Below are 14021 nucleotides of genomic sequence, written 5' to 3' on the forward strand. Positions count from 1 at the left end.
ACTGCGCTGTCTTAATTCATACTGTGGTGCTGAATTTACTCCTGATGGAGGCACGGTCCCTATCGGAGGCATGGGAGCCATGTGAACATGAGAAGGGGAGAAAACTGACCTTTCATTTAGCACTCCCAAGGCTTCACCTAGAAGCTCTAAAGGTAAAGAAAGCAAGCAGAAAAGACTTACTTTCAGCACCGTTTTATTGTCCGAGGATGGTGTCCGGCCAGACCACAAAGCAAATTTACAGGGATCTCCTTCAACATGTTCAGTCACTCCCAGTTCTGAGGTCTAGTGGAGGAAAGATGATGAGAGATTTCGTGTATATGAAGCCTCTTGAATCTAGAAAGTTCTACATATGCAGGGGGAAGTGGAGGAGGCAGGAATGGATAAGGGAATGAGATGTTATCTCTGCTTTGCTACACACAGATAAAAGAAACAGAAAACCTGCAGGGGATGGCAGGGAAGAGTGAATGGTTTGAGTTGTCCTCCTCGCATTTCCCACCATCCCCTCATACCTCACTATCTTAAATCTCTCCAGACTCACTGTGAGCTTGGCTTCCAGGTGTAGCTCTGCTCCATGAGCCCTGTGGAGCCCAGAGCCGGCCATTCCAGTGGCATAGTATTCCCAACCCAACACAGGGACATGAGTCATCCCCCAAACTCCACCTCTACCTACAAGAAACACAACACCCAGAATATCTTCTTTGAAGCCACACCTACCAGTAACTTGTTCTTGTAAACGTATTTTGTGTGTCCTGAAGAATCTTTGATCTCTTTGCTAAACACCAAAGAGATTTCAAAGAGAAACAAATGCCTCTCACGGCCTTTCCGAATGAGGGACTTGGGATCCCACACTTGGAAGGAATCCTGAAGGATCAGCTCTCCCTGGACGTCCAGGTTCTCATCAAACCCTAAATAAAACACAAAGAACACACTGCCTGGTATTTGTTCTTGGAGCCAGTATTGCCTATAAACAACAGGGCAGGAAGGACCTGGAACAAGAGGTTCAGGCTCTTCACTATGCAAATCCTGAAAGGACACTGATGGGCAGCCACTGTCTTAGCGAAAACAGTTTTCTTTTTCTCTATTGTCACAGTATAATTATCGCACCAGCAGTTAATACGTCATATGTACTAAATGGGACTGCTACCGAGTGTAGTAGTATTTCCTCAAAGATAAGTATTATAATGGGTTCAGTGGTGGTTACTGTACACAGAGCTGCAATGCAGGGAATCTTATGCACATCACCATAATTTCAGAGAAGTGTAATGTGCGGTGGCTAGAAGTGCCCTATCACACCATGATTCCTCTGAGCATGCTAACCAAATCTCCAAGGGCCCGTCTGATCCCCCAGCAGTGGGAAGCTAGAGCTATATTTATAAGTACTAATTGGTATGGTGCTTGAAACAAGCTCTCCAAGAAGAGCTCCTGACCCTCCAAACTGCATGTCAAAAACATTCATAAGGCTGAGGATCACAGTCCTCACCCCACATAACCTGGAAGCCTGAGGGAAAAGGGGAGCTGGTAAGTGCTCCCCACCGCTGGCTGGACCCAGAGTGCTAGTGCAGCTGGGTGCAAGGTGCCCTCACAGCCGCTGTCTCAGCAGTCCATCCTCATACTTCTCTCCAGAGCTGGGTATTGCTCCTCCACCAGCTCAGCCCTGCTGCTGCTTGTGCCTGGTAGCCTTGGCAGAGCAGCAAGCAGCCCTGGTCCCTCATGTTGCCTACCCCTGTTCCAAATATTCAGAGTAAATGCTTTATTCAGAAGACAACTTTCCATGTGCTTGTCTACCCTAACGAAACCATCCCTTGCATAGTGCTGGTGATCTCCTGGGAAAATGTTATCCAAGTGCTATTTTGGGAAATCTGCTTTCCACTAGACACTGCAATGAAAACCATCTTCACTGTGTTCTTACCTATGTGAGGTCAATTTTCCTCCTGGCAATTTTAATCACCTGGTCCTAATGTGTTGCTTAGCTAGCAGCACCATGTCCTTTTCCCTGACTGTTTTCTACTCTTTTCTTTTCCTGGTTCTGACTCAAGCAAGGCTGGAAATGATTTTCCCACTCCAATAAAATGTTTGAGAAACAATAAAGCAGCTCTGTCCAGACTAAAATTTTCAAATTTTAGAAATATGCCACGCATCAAAAAGCCAATACATGATTTAACTTTGGGGCAATCAAAACATTTTTTCTGTAGTTTTGAAATACTTTTTTATTATTTTTGTATGTTTAGGCTAATTTTACTAATGTGTTGTAAACACAAACTGTTTGGGCTCAGAAAGCCAGAACTTATTCTTTTGAAATGTTGAAACAGAGTACTTAGAAATGTTTTTATCCACTAATCATTAGGGCCTGCAGGCAGCTAAACTCATAATGTTTCAGGAGTGTTTTTTTGTTTCAATTAGTAGGAATGTTTTCAGCAAGTGTGTGTGTGTGTGTGTGTGTGTGTGTGTGTGTGTGTGTGTGTGTGTGTGTGTGTGTGTGTGTCTGCGTATATATATATTTATAAAAAAATTCCTACATATATATGTGTGTGTGTGTATAAATGTGTATATATACATACATATATATATGTGTGTAAAATTCCAAAAATTCCTAGCCAGCTTTAATTTTTCCAAAATTTCTGAAGACACTTCAGGAGGAGCCAGGAAATACCTGAAAATGTAAATCAGCCAACTGTATTACTGCAGTTAACCTACAGCAACTTTTTACACAGGATACAAAGCCGCTTCATTCATTCGTGAATCCCTCCCTTGCCCCAGCCACCTGCCCCTCTGCTACCTTCCAGCATGCTGACGTGCATTGCATCGTTGGCCTTCTTGGGGACACTGAGCATCACTTCCAGACCATCTTTGAGTTCTCCTTTGCCCTCTTCGCAGCAGGTTAGCAGTTCCTAAGAAGCAATGCAGAACACCTATGAAAAAAATTCTGACCAACATGCAGGGTCAAATTCAGATCGTGTGTCTTGCTTTATAGAGCACAAAGTTGCAACAAATTTGTTAACAGTGACAGGATAAAGCTGAACTGGATCAAAACCCACTATGGATGCCCAAAGATAGTGGGGACCAAGCAGGAATGACTATAAAGCATGACAAACAATCTGCTCTCAAATGACACTGTGCATTTAGAGGTTTTTCGGGGGCTTTCTATCTATGCTGCAGACTTCAATCAGTGCAGCTCTGTAAGCCAGGGTCGTGGGATCCCTGCCTGAGCCAGCAGCATGGGTCACTCTCGCAGCGTAGTCAAGGCTGACAGTGTGCTGCACCCAGGCAGGTAGGAAAGACTCGTCTGAGGAGGAGGCCAAAGGGGTGATGACTGAAGGGGTGTTTTAGCCCTCCCATTAGCTCTGGCTTGTGAGGCACAGGCTCCTTGTGAGACAGCACTGACGAGGCTGCAGTAAGCCCATCTGTTCTTTCAATAAACTGGTACAAAGCACAAATTTGCCAACACACCAAATGTACCCACTAAGTGCCTTGCTAGTACTGATATCACTGCTTTTGTGTATACACAGGAAGGTCTAAAGACTTGCAAGTATAATCTATGGTCCAGGCTTTTCAAAGTCAGAATCTGTTTCTTCCTTTATCCCCCAGGTATTTTTTCTTCACTTGTTTGTCAGTTTTGAAGTGGACAGTGGCTGGTCAAGTTAGATCTAAAATTCACCTATTCACAAGAAATTGCAAAAAGCTGTAACCAATTTACAACAAACCAACATGGGAAATGTTAACTCAAAAGTCTTCTGCTTTGTATATGAATGTTTTCCCTGTTTTTCAAACACAAAAGTATCAGCTCCCAAACAGAATCTAATGCTAGTGAGGAATCTCTGTCAAGAGTCAGTGAAATTTCCCAAAGTTCATTACTGCTTGAAGCAGCTGAGCTGTCACTGAAACCTCTAATCAAAATATTACATGTCCCAGACTTAGCAAGAAAGAAAGGAAAGAAAAACAATTTGTTCATCTCTTTTTCCCAGTTTTCTCTTGTTAGGGTTAAATCCACTTGGATACCCAAAAACAGTTGAAGCAGCTGATCAATTTTTGCTGTTTGTTTTTTCTTTCTGAGAGTCTTTTCCTTTACAGTATCCAATCCAATTTCACACTTTGTTGCCACATTCAGGCCTGAGAAGTAGGAGTAGCAGCTCAGCAGTGCTGCTCACAGGTCGTGAACAGTTTGATGAGGCAGCTACCTGAAGAATAAAAGGTAACTCATTAAACCTATGAACTGCTTTGCATGATATGATTTTGGACAGGTCCCTAAGGTACCTTCAGTAGGAGCTGGTATTTCGTGATCCTCTGGACGGGCTTGATTAAGTAAGAAGAGATAGAGTTGGCCAGACCATGCCTTTGCTGAATTTCCTACAAGAGACAGAAACAGCAGTCAGTCATGGAAAACTTTTAGCCCTCTGCCAGACAGAACTACCCATAACTAATTTTAGTTCTGGATCTCTGCATTTCTTTGTTTAGATGTTTTAACTCTCTTTAAGCTCACATGCAAATACCAATGTTGTTTTAGAGAGGTTGACAATAAACTGCAGAGTCCCCCTGCGGCCATTTAAACTGCCGGAGCTCTGTGCAAGTTGAACTAAGGCTGTGGTGAGTAAACAACACAGGTTGTGACTTAAGTATGACTTTTCTGTCATGTCAACTGGTCTCTCTTGGCTATAAAGGCTGAAAGCAGAGTCTTCACATTCAATCAAAGTAACATTCAATCAAATTCCACAAATAAGGTGTAATTTAGCTGCCTACACATAAGCATCTAGTACCATTTGAGAGCTCTAAGGTAACTGAAATGTCTGCATGGGACTAACAGGTCTGACACACAGCTGACAGACCTGTGCTGTCCTGACGTGCCAGCTGGGAGCAGGACAGATACCCTTATGACATCTACCACAGCACTGAATACCTCTGCTCTGGCAACTGAATCATATCCTAAATGCCTGTGTTGATCACTGTGATGTTCTCATGAACTCCTGGAGGCATCTCAGATAGGTACCTGGTGGGGTCTGCAAAGGGCCCAGCTGCCTCCCTCCAGCTGGTTCCAGTGGCATTTGGGAGCTCCTGAAAATCCCACAAGACCCTAACATACATATTAAGTGATCTAAAAGCCTTTCAAGATCTGATTCCTGGTGCCCTACAGGGGCAGATTATGTGCTTAAGTACAACAGGCTGGAATTCCTTCCACACACACCCTGGGCAGATGCATGCCTCTCCCTTCTCCTCAGGTAGGGCAATCTCTGGCCATTAGGATAAGCTCAGTTTCTAAGGGTACAGATGGAGAAGGGGAATGGAAGGAATTCTTATTTGCAGTTACTGGAGAGTAAATATTAGGCTGTAAAGGGAAGAAGTCACAGGAGATGAAGGGGGAAGGGCTGCCAAGGACAGAGAGATTTTCTTTGTGTACATAGTCTGATTTTCTGCTGAGTACTAGGGAGGTTGCTGGGTTTTTTTAGCTCCAGTTTATCTTTACACTGGGATGCAAAAAATAGCCACTTTTCACACAAATTTTTTTTTTTGGTACTAGGCAACTTTGTTTTTGAAACAGCTCTCAGTCGTGCCCTGAACAGCACCCAAAAGGGAAGGGGCTCAGTTTGGGGATTAATGAAGTTTGCATGAAGCTGAGTCACAGCTGGCTCTAAACAGGAACAGTGTCTGCCCAGCACACAGCTGGAACTCAGCTAGTAACCACGGGAGCCAGCAAGACCTCAGCTGGCCAGGTTTGAGAACTTCCTGGAGCTGGCTAAATGCACTTGTTTTTCTGGATTATTTTGCAAGATCTGAATTATGAATTCAGTGCTATTCCTTCCTCCCAGCTCTCTGAAGAGCAGGGCATGTCCCCAGCAGAATGCCTACTCACAGTCAGACTGCGGAGACAGACTGGGTTTGCAGAGTAGCCAGCTGTCCCCGCTGCAGGGAACCTGGGGCAAGAAAGCAATAGCAGTGCTACAAAGTAACCACACAAATATACTGCTGGAAAGGGACATTTTCCCTGCAGGTCCTCCCTCTGACCCTGGAACTGAGGTGCTGGCATCATATGTTAGTAAACAAAAATATAGACGGTTAGCTGAAGTACACGGTATTACAAATATTAAGAATTGCTAAATATATTAGGCCTCACTTCTCTCTGAAACCACTGAACTGACAACAGTTTTAAATATTGTAGTAAATACTCTCAGATGATGAACAGGACAGGCATAAAAAGCTGAAACAAAATAATGAGTCTACTGCAGGTATCAAAAGAGTAAGCACACAATTCCTTTCCCTACACATTTTCTAGCTAAGATAACCATACCAACAGCTTCTGAATTTCTAAGCAAAGCAAGATCTGTAGGGAAAGGAGAGAGTCATCTTAATCTTTTATTAGACTAACTAGCACTATAGGATAAATTAGAGAAGTATCTTCATGTTTTATTAGACTAATACTACAGGGTAAATCAGACAAGTTTGCACACAATTATCCACCTGTATCAGCTGGCATAATAAAAAGCATTGCTTTCCTCTACAGCTATGGCTTCACTTATGTCCTTACGCCATCCCAGCTACAATGACATTGCTACTAATTCTTTTCACCGTTTCAGACGAGATATGTCACTTTTCTTTGCTCCTTCTGCCAATCAGTTAAGGCCTGGAATGAGCCCTGAAGCTGCAAATTTTCCATGGACTTCAAGGGTTCAGTCAGAGAACCAGGACTGCTTGTTCTCATCTCAAAGGTGGCACTTTGTGATGGTTTAAGCAATTTGGGGATTTATTACACTTCTAAACTTCAAGCAGGCTTCTTACTAAATAGTATTATTCTAGACAATTCTCTCTCTTTGTAAGGGTGTTTTGGGAACTTCCAGGTCTTGTCTGGAAGAAAAGAACCAGCCATTTCCCTTCTGTTACTCAGGAGGCAGATTCTGCACTGCCCTGCCACTTGGGCAGCCATTTGCCCAACAGCAAATCACCTCCAAAATCAAGAAAAGAAGGATTTACAGTTGCTCTGCACTAGCTTAGTCACTCAGACTGCAGGCCTAGAAACGTTTTTGGGAATAGCCAGCTTTCTCCTTTTGCACAGGTGTCAGGGGGCAGCGCAGCAAAATTCCCACCAATGGAAGAAAAACAGCTCCCCTTGCAAAACAGCAGATGCTGACATATAAACTTTCACTATTGAGCAAGAAGGTTTCCATCCCACATCCAGAGCTGGAGTGGAAAAGTTTAGCAGAGCAAATGCTTTCTAATCTGTGTGAACAGCACAGATAAAGCCTAAGGCGGCCCAAAACCACCTCATCTCATGAACCAGTATAAACCATTCAACAGCCTCAAGCGCCACCTCCTGGAAAACCCTTTTGCTTCAAGTTTACTTCTAGAGAGACAATTTGGTAATGGGACAAAGAACAAAGCACTTAAAACAAGACAAAGACGTTCATCACTTTTCTTCTGGCTCATGTGAGATCTTTGCATGTTGAATTTAATCGAAAGACCAGTGGCACATGCTAAACCCAGAGGAGCTGATTCATATCACTGCCAACTATATCCAGGTTGGTTCCTGCTCAGCGTAAAAGGATTTTTTCTGTTTTGGAAAAGAGATCGTAGTATTTTTTTTTCAGAAAGATAACTACTTCAGCCTGTAAGCTGTCTGAAAAGCATGGCAAAACAGATGAGGGACAAGCCAGGTTCCAAATACCAGAGGGAAAGCTTAGTTTAAAAGTACTGAAAAGCTTTGAAGAATTTTCTGTCTACAAAACTGGGTTTGGAGCCTGCAAATGTTTATCACCAGGTTTAGTGCTTGCACGAGAAATAGTCTAATTGCAGGCAATGGAGTTCTTACTAACACGATGAGGCAAATGTTTAATAGGGTGAGTAAAATCTGCAGGACAGGATCTTGTTCTGGACTTAGGGAATTCAGGTCATAAAATGTAACAGGATCTGCTTTTCATTTTATCACTAAAACCGGAAGAAGAGAGTACATCTGAACCAGATCTTTAGAAAGGTCTGGGTCTGAATAATGCACAAAGGTTCCCATAAGAACGTCTGTCTCCATTACAAATGACTCGCTACACTGATGAAGATCACAAATCACACCACAGCATATCAGTTTTCACAGCACGTTATATCTGCAGTGGAATGAAAAACCAAAATGCCAAAGGGCAAAAATGAATCCGCTGCTCAGAAGTAAAGAGGAAGTGTTTCAGCTGCAGTGTGTGTACTGAAGGAAAATGGCAATGGCTGCTTACATCAAAGAAAGTCCCTGCATGTTCCAGGATGAGTTGGCTGGAGTCAGGCTTGTTTTTGCAGTAGGTGACATACATCTGAAACTTATCTGCCTGTGAAAACAAATATCAAGGGAAAAGCAAGATAAGCTATTACTTTGCTCCTACAGTCTCTCATTAAGGCTCACTAAGATAAATACAGGCGATAAACCCCCACCTCTCACAGCAACAAGAGAATTGCAAATTAAAAACTGAACAATTACAGGCAGTTCATACCTTACCTGAGCAGTTCTGAGGGGGATGAGGTGCACCACATAATGGCTATGGGAGGATTTTTCTTTAACAAGTGACACAGAGGAAAGGCCTAATACTTTTAAACAGCTGTAATATAATTTCTAAGAGCTCTGATGAGGTTACATAGATTGTATACAAAAGTCAGAAGGCTTCAAATCTCAGTCACAAAGTTTTGGCTCTATCACCGACTTGCAGATAAAGTCACTATGGAAACTCTGGGCAAGAGATTCATCTAGTTCAAACTGGCCAGAGTCAACTTTTTTGTCTTGAGGCTGGCTCATATTTCTGAGCCCTGGCCCAAACTTGCCTTTCTTACCTTGGTTCACATTTTAATGGCTCAAACTTTATGTTGTGCTAAGAGTGTTTTGCATTTCTCTTCCTAATTTATTTATTTTTAAGAGGAAATTAAAAGCATCTGTGCACTCCTGCCTTAGAGCAGTTTCATATTACTGAACTTGGGTCTCTGGGGAGGCACGCAGGCCAAAGAGGAGGACTGCCTCCATTGACTTCTATTGGACTTTTCATACCAGGTATCTAAATAACAGGATCCTGCAACCGGGCAGGCAGCTTTATACTTATGTGCACAACCATACACACAGCTCTGGACATGTACTGTTGCTGATATGATGTAGTACTATCTTAAAAGAGCCATGAGGATTTTGCATAGAATGACATGCAAACGTGTCTGCCTGTCTTTAAATATGGAACCTTTTTTTTGTAAACTATATTTCTGAATCCCTTTTATCAATATTTCCATCACATTTTTTAATTAAAAGCCTGTTTGAAATGGTCCAAACATTCATTTTATTGGTAAATGAAAATGTTCCATAATGACTTTGAAGATACTAACTCTCAGCTTTAAAATATGAAAAAAAAACATCGGAAAAATCATCAAGATGGCTGACTTTCCTGGTAAATATTTTGAAGAGAGGACAATTTTCCTTGTCCATAGCTAATTATTATTAGCTACCATAGCTAATTCCTGGAGGCTTGTACACCCTTAAGACTTTTAGCATCAAGATTTCAAAAGTTCTGTTGGAAATTTTCAAACAGCAGGCACTTGGCAATGGAATGAGACAGCCCAGTCGCTCAGCAATTTGACACTCATTTCTGAAGGGAAATGTTGATAAGATTTTGCGCCTTTGTAGAGGTCTCATGCATTGGTAAAATTCTCTAAAGAGGGCACATCACTATTTTAAGTGTGCATCCTCCTAGAATCCTCTGCAAGGAATGGATGTCACCCCTGTTAAACAGGCTGCTGAACCAGCAGGGGTGAAATTTGCACTGGTCAGCGCAGGTCAAGGACAGAGGCTCTAGAAAGCCTTCAGACTGTTGCTCAGACTTTCTCCCTGGGAGAGGTGAAGGGGGAGCAGTCCTAGTTCCAGTTTAGCCCTGGTCCTCACTTATCACTGAGGACATAACCCTTGCATCAATTCCCAGCTAGTTTCTGTCTGTGCTGGAGGAATTAATTTGAATAAATAATGAAAAGGAGAAGCCTCATTACCCAGGTGACGAAGCAGTGGCCCACATCCTCAGGCAGTTGTTCGTATTTCTCTAGTTCTTTCAAAAAAATACTGGAAAAAAGAAGACACCAACATAATTAGTTACAGTCTTACGCCCAGGAGAGGCAGATGACCAATGAATTGATCAGTGTTAATGATCAATGCTTGTATCTTGATTACAAGGCTAATCAAAAGTGTCCTGCCTGTGGAAAAAGTGTGTCCCTGCCAAGGGATGCTTCATTATTTGAGCACAACAGGGCCTGGCTCAGCTAGAAAGGAAAAAATAACAATCCTCAGGAGAGGGTCAGTGTGCTCAGGAAGGCAATGCGATACACAAGAACCAGACAGGGAATCTTCAAAAAGATCTTGTGAAGTGGTCAGAGCATGAGCAGAAGAAAGAGGAGCGCTGAAGCTCACCAAACTCAGTGCACTGGGCCACACTGGGCAAAATGAGGCAAGGGCAGCAATTTAAAGCAAGCCTGACACTTTGTGGGTGAGTGGTAAACTCCCAAATTAGAGATTTTATAATCAACTCACTCCCAACACCTTGCATGATGATGGACATCTCTGTTTTTGGACAGAGCCCTGTAGAGCCTGGATGGAAAGAGGAGCATGAAACAGAAGCTGCAGAAGCAGCAGCAGCTGTATGTGCTGTTTCCCCAGCCCTGAATTCTGCCAGGGGATGCACTAACATCCCTGGCCAAGGGAGAGGAGGAAGCCAGTAAAGGGAGAAGCTTATTTTAGCAGTGCTAGAAGCAGTGGTGGGAAAAGGATGATGCAGAAGCAGCAGCCTGGAGGAGGACGGATCAGAGAAAGGAGAAAAGGCAGCAGCAGGGAGCTGGGGGGCATGACTAAGAGTTGAAGTGGGCAGTGGCTGGGAGTGAGGGAAAGTCAAACAGGAGAGTAATCATCTGGCATCAGTCAGGATCACCAAAAAGAAAATACAGCACCACAAAGAGGAGATGGGGAGTGGGAAGGTAACTGGGGGATCTCAGCACAGTTTTACATGGGGCAAGAATACTTATTGGCATGACTGGGCAATTCATGTGGGCTGGAAGTCAATTTATCCATTAGGTAAAGGCCTTTTTAATGTAATAAGCAGTTTGAATCTAATATCCTGATATGCTTTGAAGCTGCTTGCATGAAAGCATGAATATGGCAGCCTCTGCTGGACCATATCTATGTGTATATGACAGCACACTTTATCTGGACGAAGCACTGAAAGTCTCTCAGAATTTCAAGGGGGAAGGGTTTTCTGGATTGTTTTTCAAAGTGCACTGCTTTTGATGTGTAACTTGAAGACAGACTTTGAAATTCAGACTGAACTTACAGGATTCAGCATCCCCAAATGTTATATATGTAACTCCTATTGCATTCACATTATAGCAGGGAAACAATGTCAGGAATGATAAACTCCCAAAGTTAGGTTCTATTCCTTTAATTTTGACAGACTATTTACATTAATAAATACCATATAGATTTACATCCATTAGTCTGAGGTATATCTCATGCAGGTATAATGGAGCCTGAGGTCTCCTCTTCTCACATGTTGACAGGGATACTGTTGTAATACTACATGTATGAAATACTATGCATCCATCAAGAAGACCTCATTTCTTCATCTGTAAAACTGAAGGAATATGCCTTACTATCTCAGTGGCCCATTCCTCCTCAAATGGATGAACTGTTACTTCTCTTACAGATGTGCAAAGCATAAATACAGTGCTATGAGATGGAAAGTGTGTACAGGACTAGAAAGCACTGGTGTAACATGACTTTAACATTTTTAATCAGCTGCAGGCAAAGTTTAAGCAAAAATGTAATTCATTTTTGTAAAAGAAAAAATAAATCAAATATTTTGCAAATCTGGATCAATTACTTTACACTTCTGTGTGCATTCTACTGCACATGTTCACTGAAGAATCCACATAGATGTATATGTATATACATGCATTTTTTTAAAAAAATCAGTAGACAGTAATAGAAATGTTAGGAAAACCTACTTGTTATGAAAGTCATATATCTCCTGGATGTTGCCAAAGATGATGTGTTCTTTATTAAGGATCCCAGGGGGTATTTCTTCCACTCCACTTGTCATTTCCCAAAGGTAGGTCTGGAAGACACCAGCAATTCTTAGTTTTGAGAGTAAAAGCAATACAAAAGAATAGGTCTCCCTATTTCATTGCCAAAGGCACAGGCTGACAAGAGAACCATGCACGTTGAGATTAAACAAACAAGCTAAAAAAATAAAAGTTCCGGTGTCACAAAAAGCTCTCCTGAGAAATTCAGGGTGCTGATGCCAAAAACTAGTCTGAGGGAAAAGCAAAAACCTGCCAACACTTGTCTTTGCTGCCCAGCTGATGGTGCCCAAGAACTGCAGGCAGAAACAGTTAAAAGTTGGGTTTGCCACTTCAGTAGCATTAGATGCATAAAGCTCACTTTCTAGCCTCAGGAATGTGAGAGCTGGCAGACTGCACTGAAATACACTCTGCTTTTTGCCCTGAGAATCACAGACCCTTCAGAAACACCCTTCAGCATAGCTAGGCAAACTATTTGACAGAACAAATCCTTCTCTTTCTCTAGCTTAGGATCATCCAAAGGAATGGGTGTTAACTCTCAAGGAAATGCTCCATAATTCAAAAAAGATTGTAAAACAACAAATTTTAGGTCAACTCACAAACATATTGCTCCTTGCTGAGTCCCAGGGAACTGCTTTTGCTCTCCAAGGAGATGAGTGCAGTTTTGCAAATAAAGGATACCTTTGCACTCAGATGTCCCCAGGGCTGCAGACATTTACAGCCTCATGTGGGGAGTACAGGGCACGGTTTTGCCATTGCGAGAAAAACTCACTCTGCTGCCCACCCAGCTCCCACCACAAGCAGGACCTGGCTCGCCTGCTTGCTCTAGCTCTGGCTCTTTATCTTCCCACAGTGCTCCTGCAGGCAAAGAACAATCCTGCAGTTAACCCACTGATAGTGGCACTCCCACACAGACTCTTTCTAAGGCTTGCCCTGCACTGGCACTTTGTGGCACAGTGAATGGCACTACTAATGCATGACAGGATGCCATGTCCTTCCTGAAAATACTGGAGATTCCCTAGGCTGTAACTTACCTCTAAACACTCATGTAAGTCCCTGACATAAGCTTTTTCAGTCTGAAGCAGCTCAGCCATAATGAACCTGGAAAAAGAAAGTATTTTAGGTGCTTTGGACATGATAGGCATTTGTACAATGAACAGAAAACAAAACTTCCTTCTGTTGTCTTCATAAATCAGTGTACTTCCATTCTAAATCTTCAGCTGCCCCACCTTGCACATTCCAGCTCCATGAATGACATATCGCTTCATAGTTGTAAGGTTATTTTTTAAATACACTTTCTGCATAAAATTCCATCAACTTGTATTTCTGCAGCCTTGTGGTGTGGTTGCTATCTACGTGCTCAGCCTTAATGGGCAACTGATTCTCAGCAATATCAATGTTATTTGCATGAGTAAGGACTTGAGAGTGACTCACACCACCTGTATCTTCACAAATATTTAGCTGTAAGCCACACTGAAGCTTGATCTCAAGTGCGAATACTGATTGAGCTGAGAGAGACCACTAGCCTGAAGAGGCTTCAACAGCTTGGTACCTGACTGGAGGCAATCCAAACTTCTGCAGAGACCAACGACCACTCTTCAGTGCCTCAAGCTGGGCATCTCAAAGCTGAAATGCCCAGTGTTTGGAAAACATGCCACATGTGGACTAAGCGTATCCTCTGTCCTTAAAGTAGAAACAATTTATTATCAAGGTTATCCACTGCAGTGGATATTTCAGAGGCCCAAGAAGAATCGTCTATGCAAATGCTTTCCTTAATATTATCACACAAAAACTAAGAAAAAATACTGTAAAATTAAATTGTTTCTAGATTTTAAATAAAAGAGTACTCTCCCAATATTTACTCTAGCATGAAATATTTTCAATTCTACCAGTTGTACATCCACTGAAATTTGAAATTGAACTTTCAGTGAAATCTGAGTTCACTGAAACCCACAGTCAACTCCCCTTGATGT

The 14021-nt window shown here is 42.5% G+C and overlaps 1 protein-coding gene across 5 annotated transcripts in view; it reads right to left on the reverse strand.

Annotated features, from left to right (window-relative positions):
• The window catches only part of KALRN (kalirin RhoGEF kinase), a 526992-nt gene that overhangs the window by 146466 nt on the left and 366505 nt on the right, over positions 1 to 14021 (reverse strand). For all 5 annotated transcript variants that reach the window (XM_064514688.1, XM_064514687.1, XM_064514683.1 and 2 more), the window contains exons 24-31: positions 13083 to 13149; positions 11974 to 12083; positions 9973 to 10042; positions 8199 to 8288; positions 4252 to 4344; positions 2777 to 2888; positions 715 to 905; positions 181 to 282 (exon numbers count right to left, since the gene is read on the reverse strand). In XM_064514688.1, the coding sequence (XP_064370758.1) occupies positions 181 to 282; positions 715 to 905; positions 2777 to 2888; positions 4252 to 4344; positions 8199 to 8288; positions 9973 to 10042; positions 11974 to 12083; positions 13083 to 13149 (835 nt within the window). The remainder of the gene's footprint in view (positions 1 to 180; positions 283 to 714; positions 906 to 2776; positions 2889 to 4251; positions 4345 to 8198; positions 8289 to 9972; positions 10043 to 11973; positions 12084 to 13082; positions 13150 to 14021) is intronic.

Source organism: Dromaius novaehollandiae, chromosome 7 (genome assembly GCF_036370855.1).
Source record: "Dromaius novaehollandiae isolate bDroNov1 chromosome 7, bDroNov1.hap1, whole genome shotgun sequence".
Taxonomy (NCBI): domain Eukaryota; kingdom Metazoa; phylum Chordata; class Aves; order Casuariiformes; family Dromaiidae; genus Dromaius; species Dromaius novaehollandiae.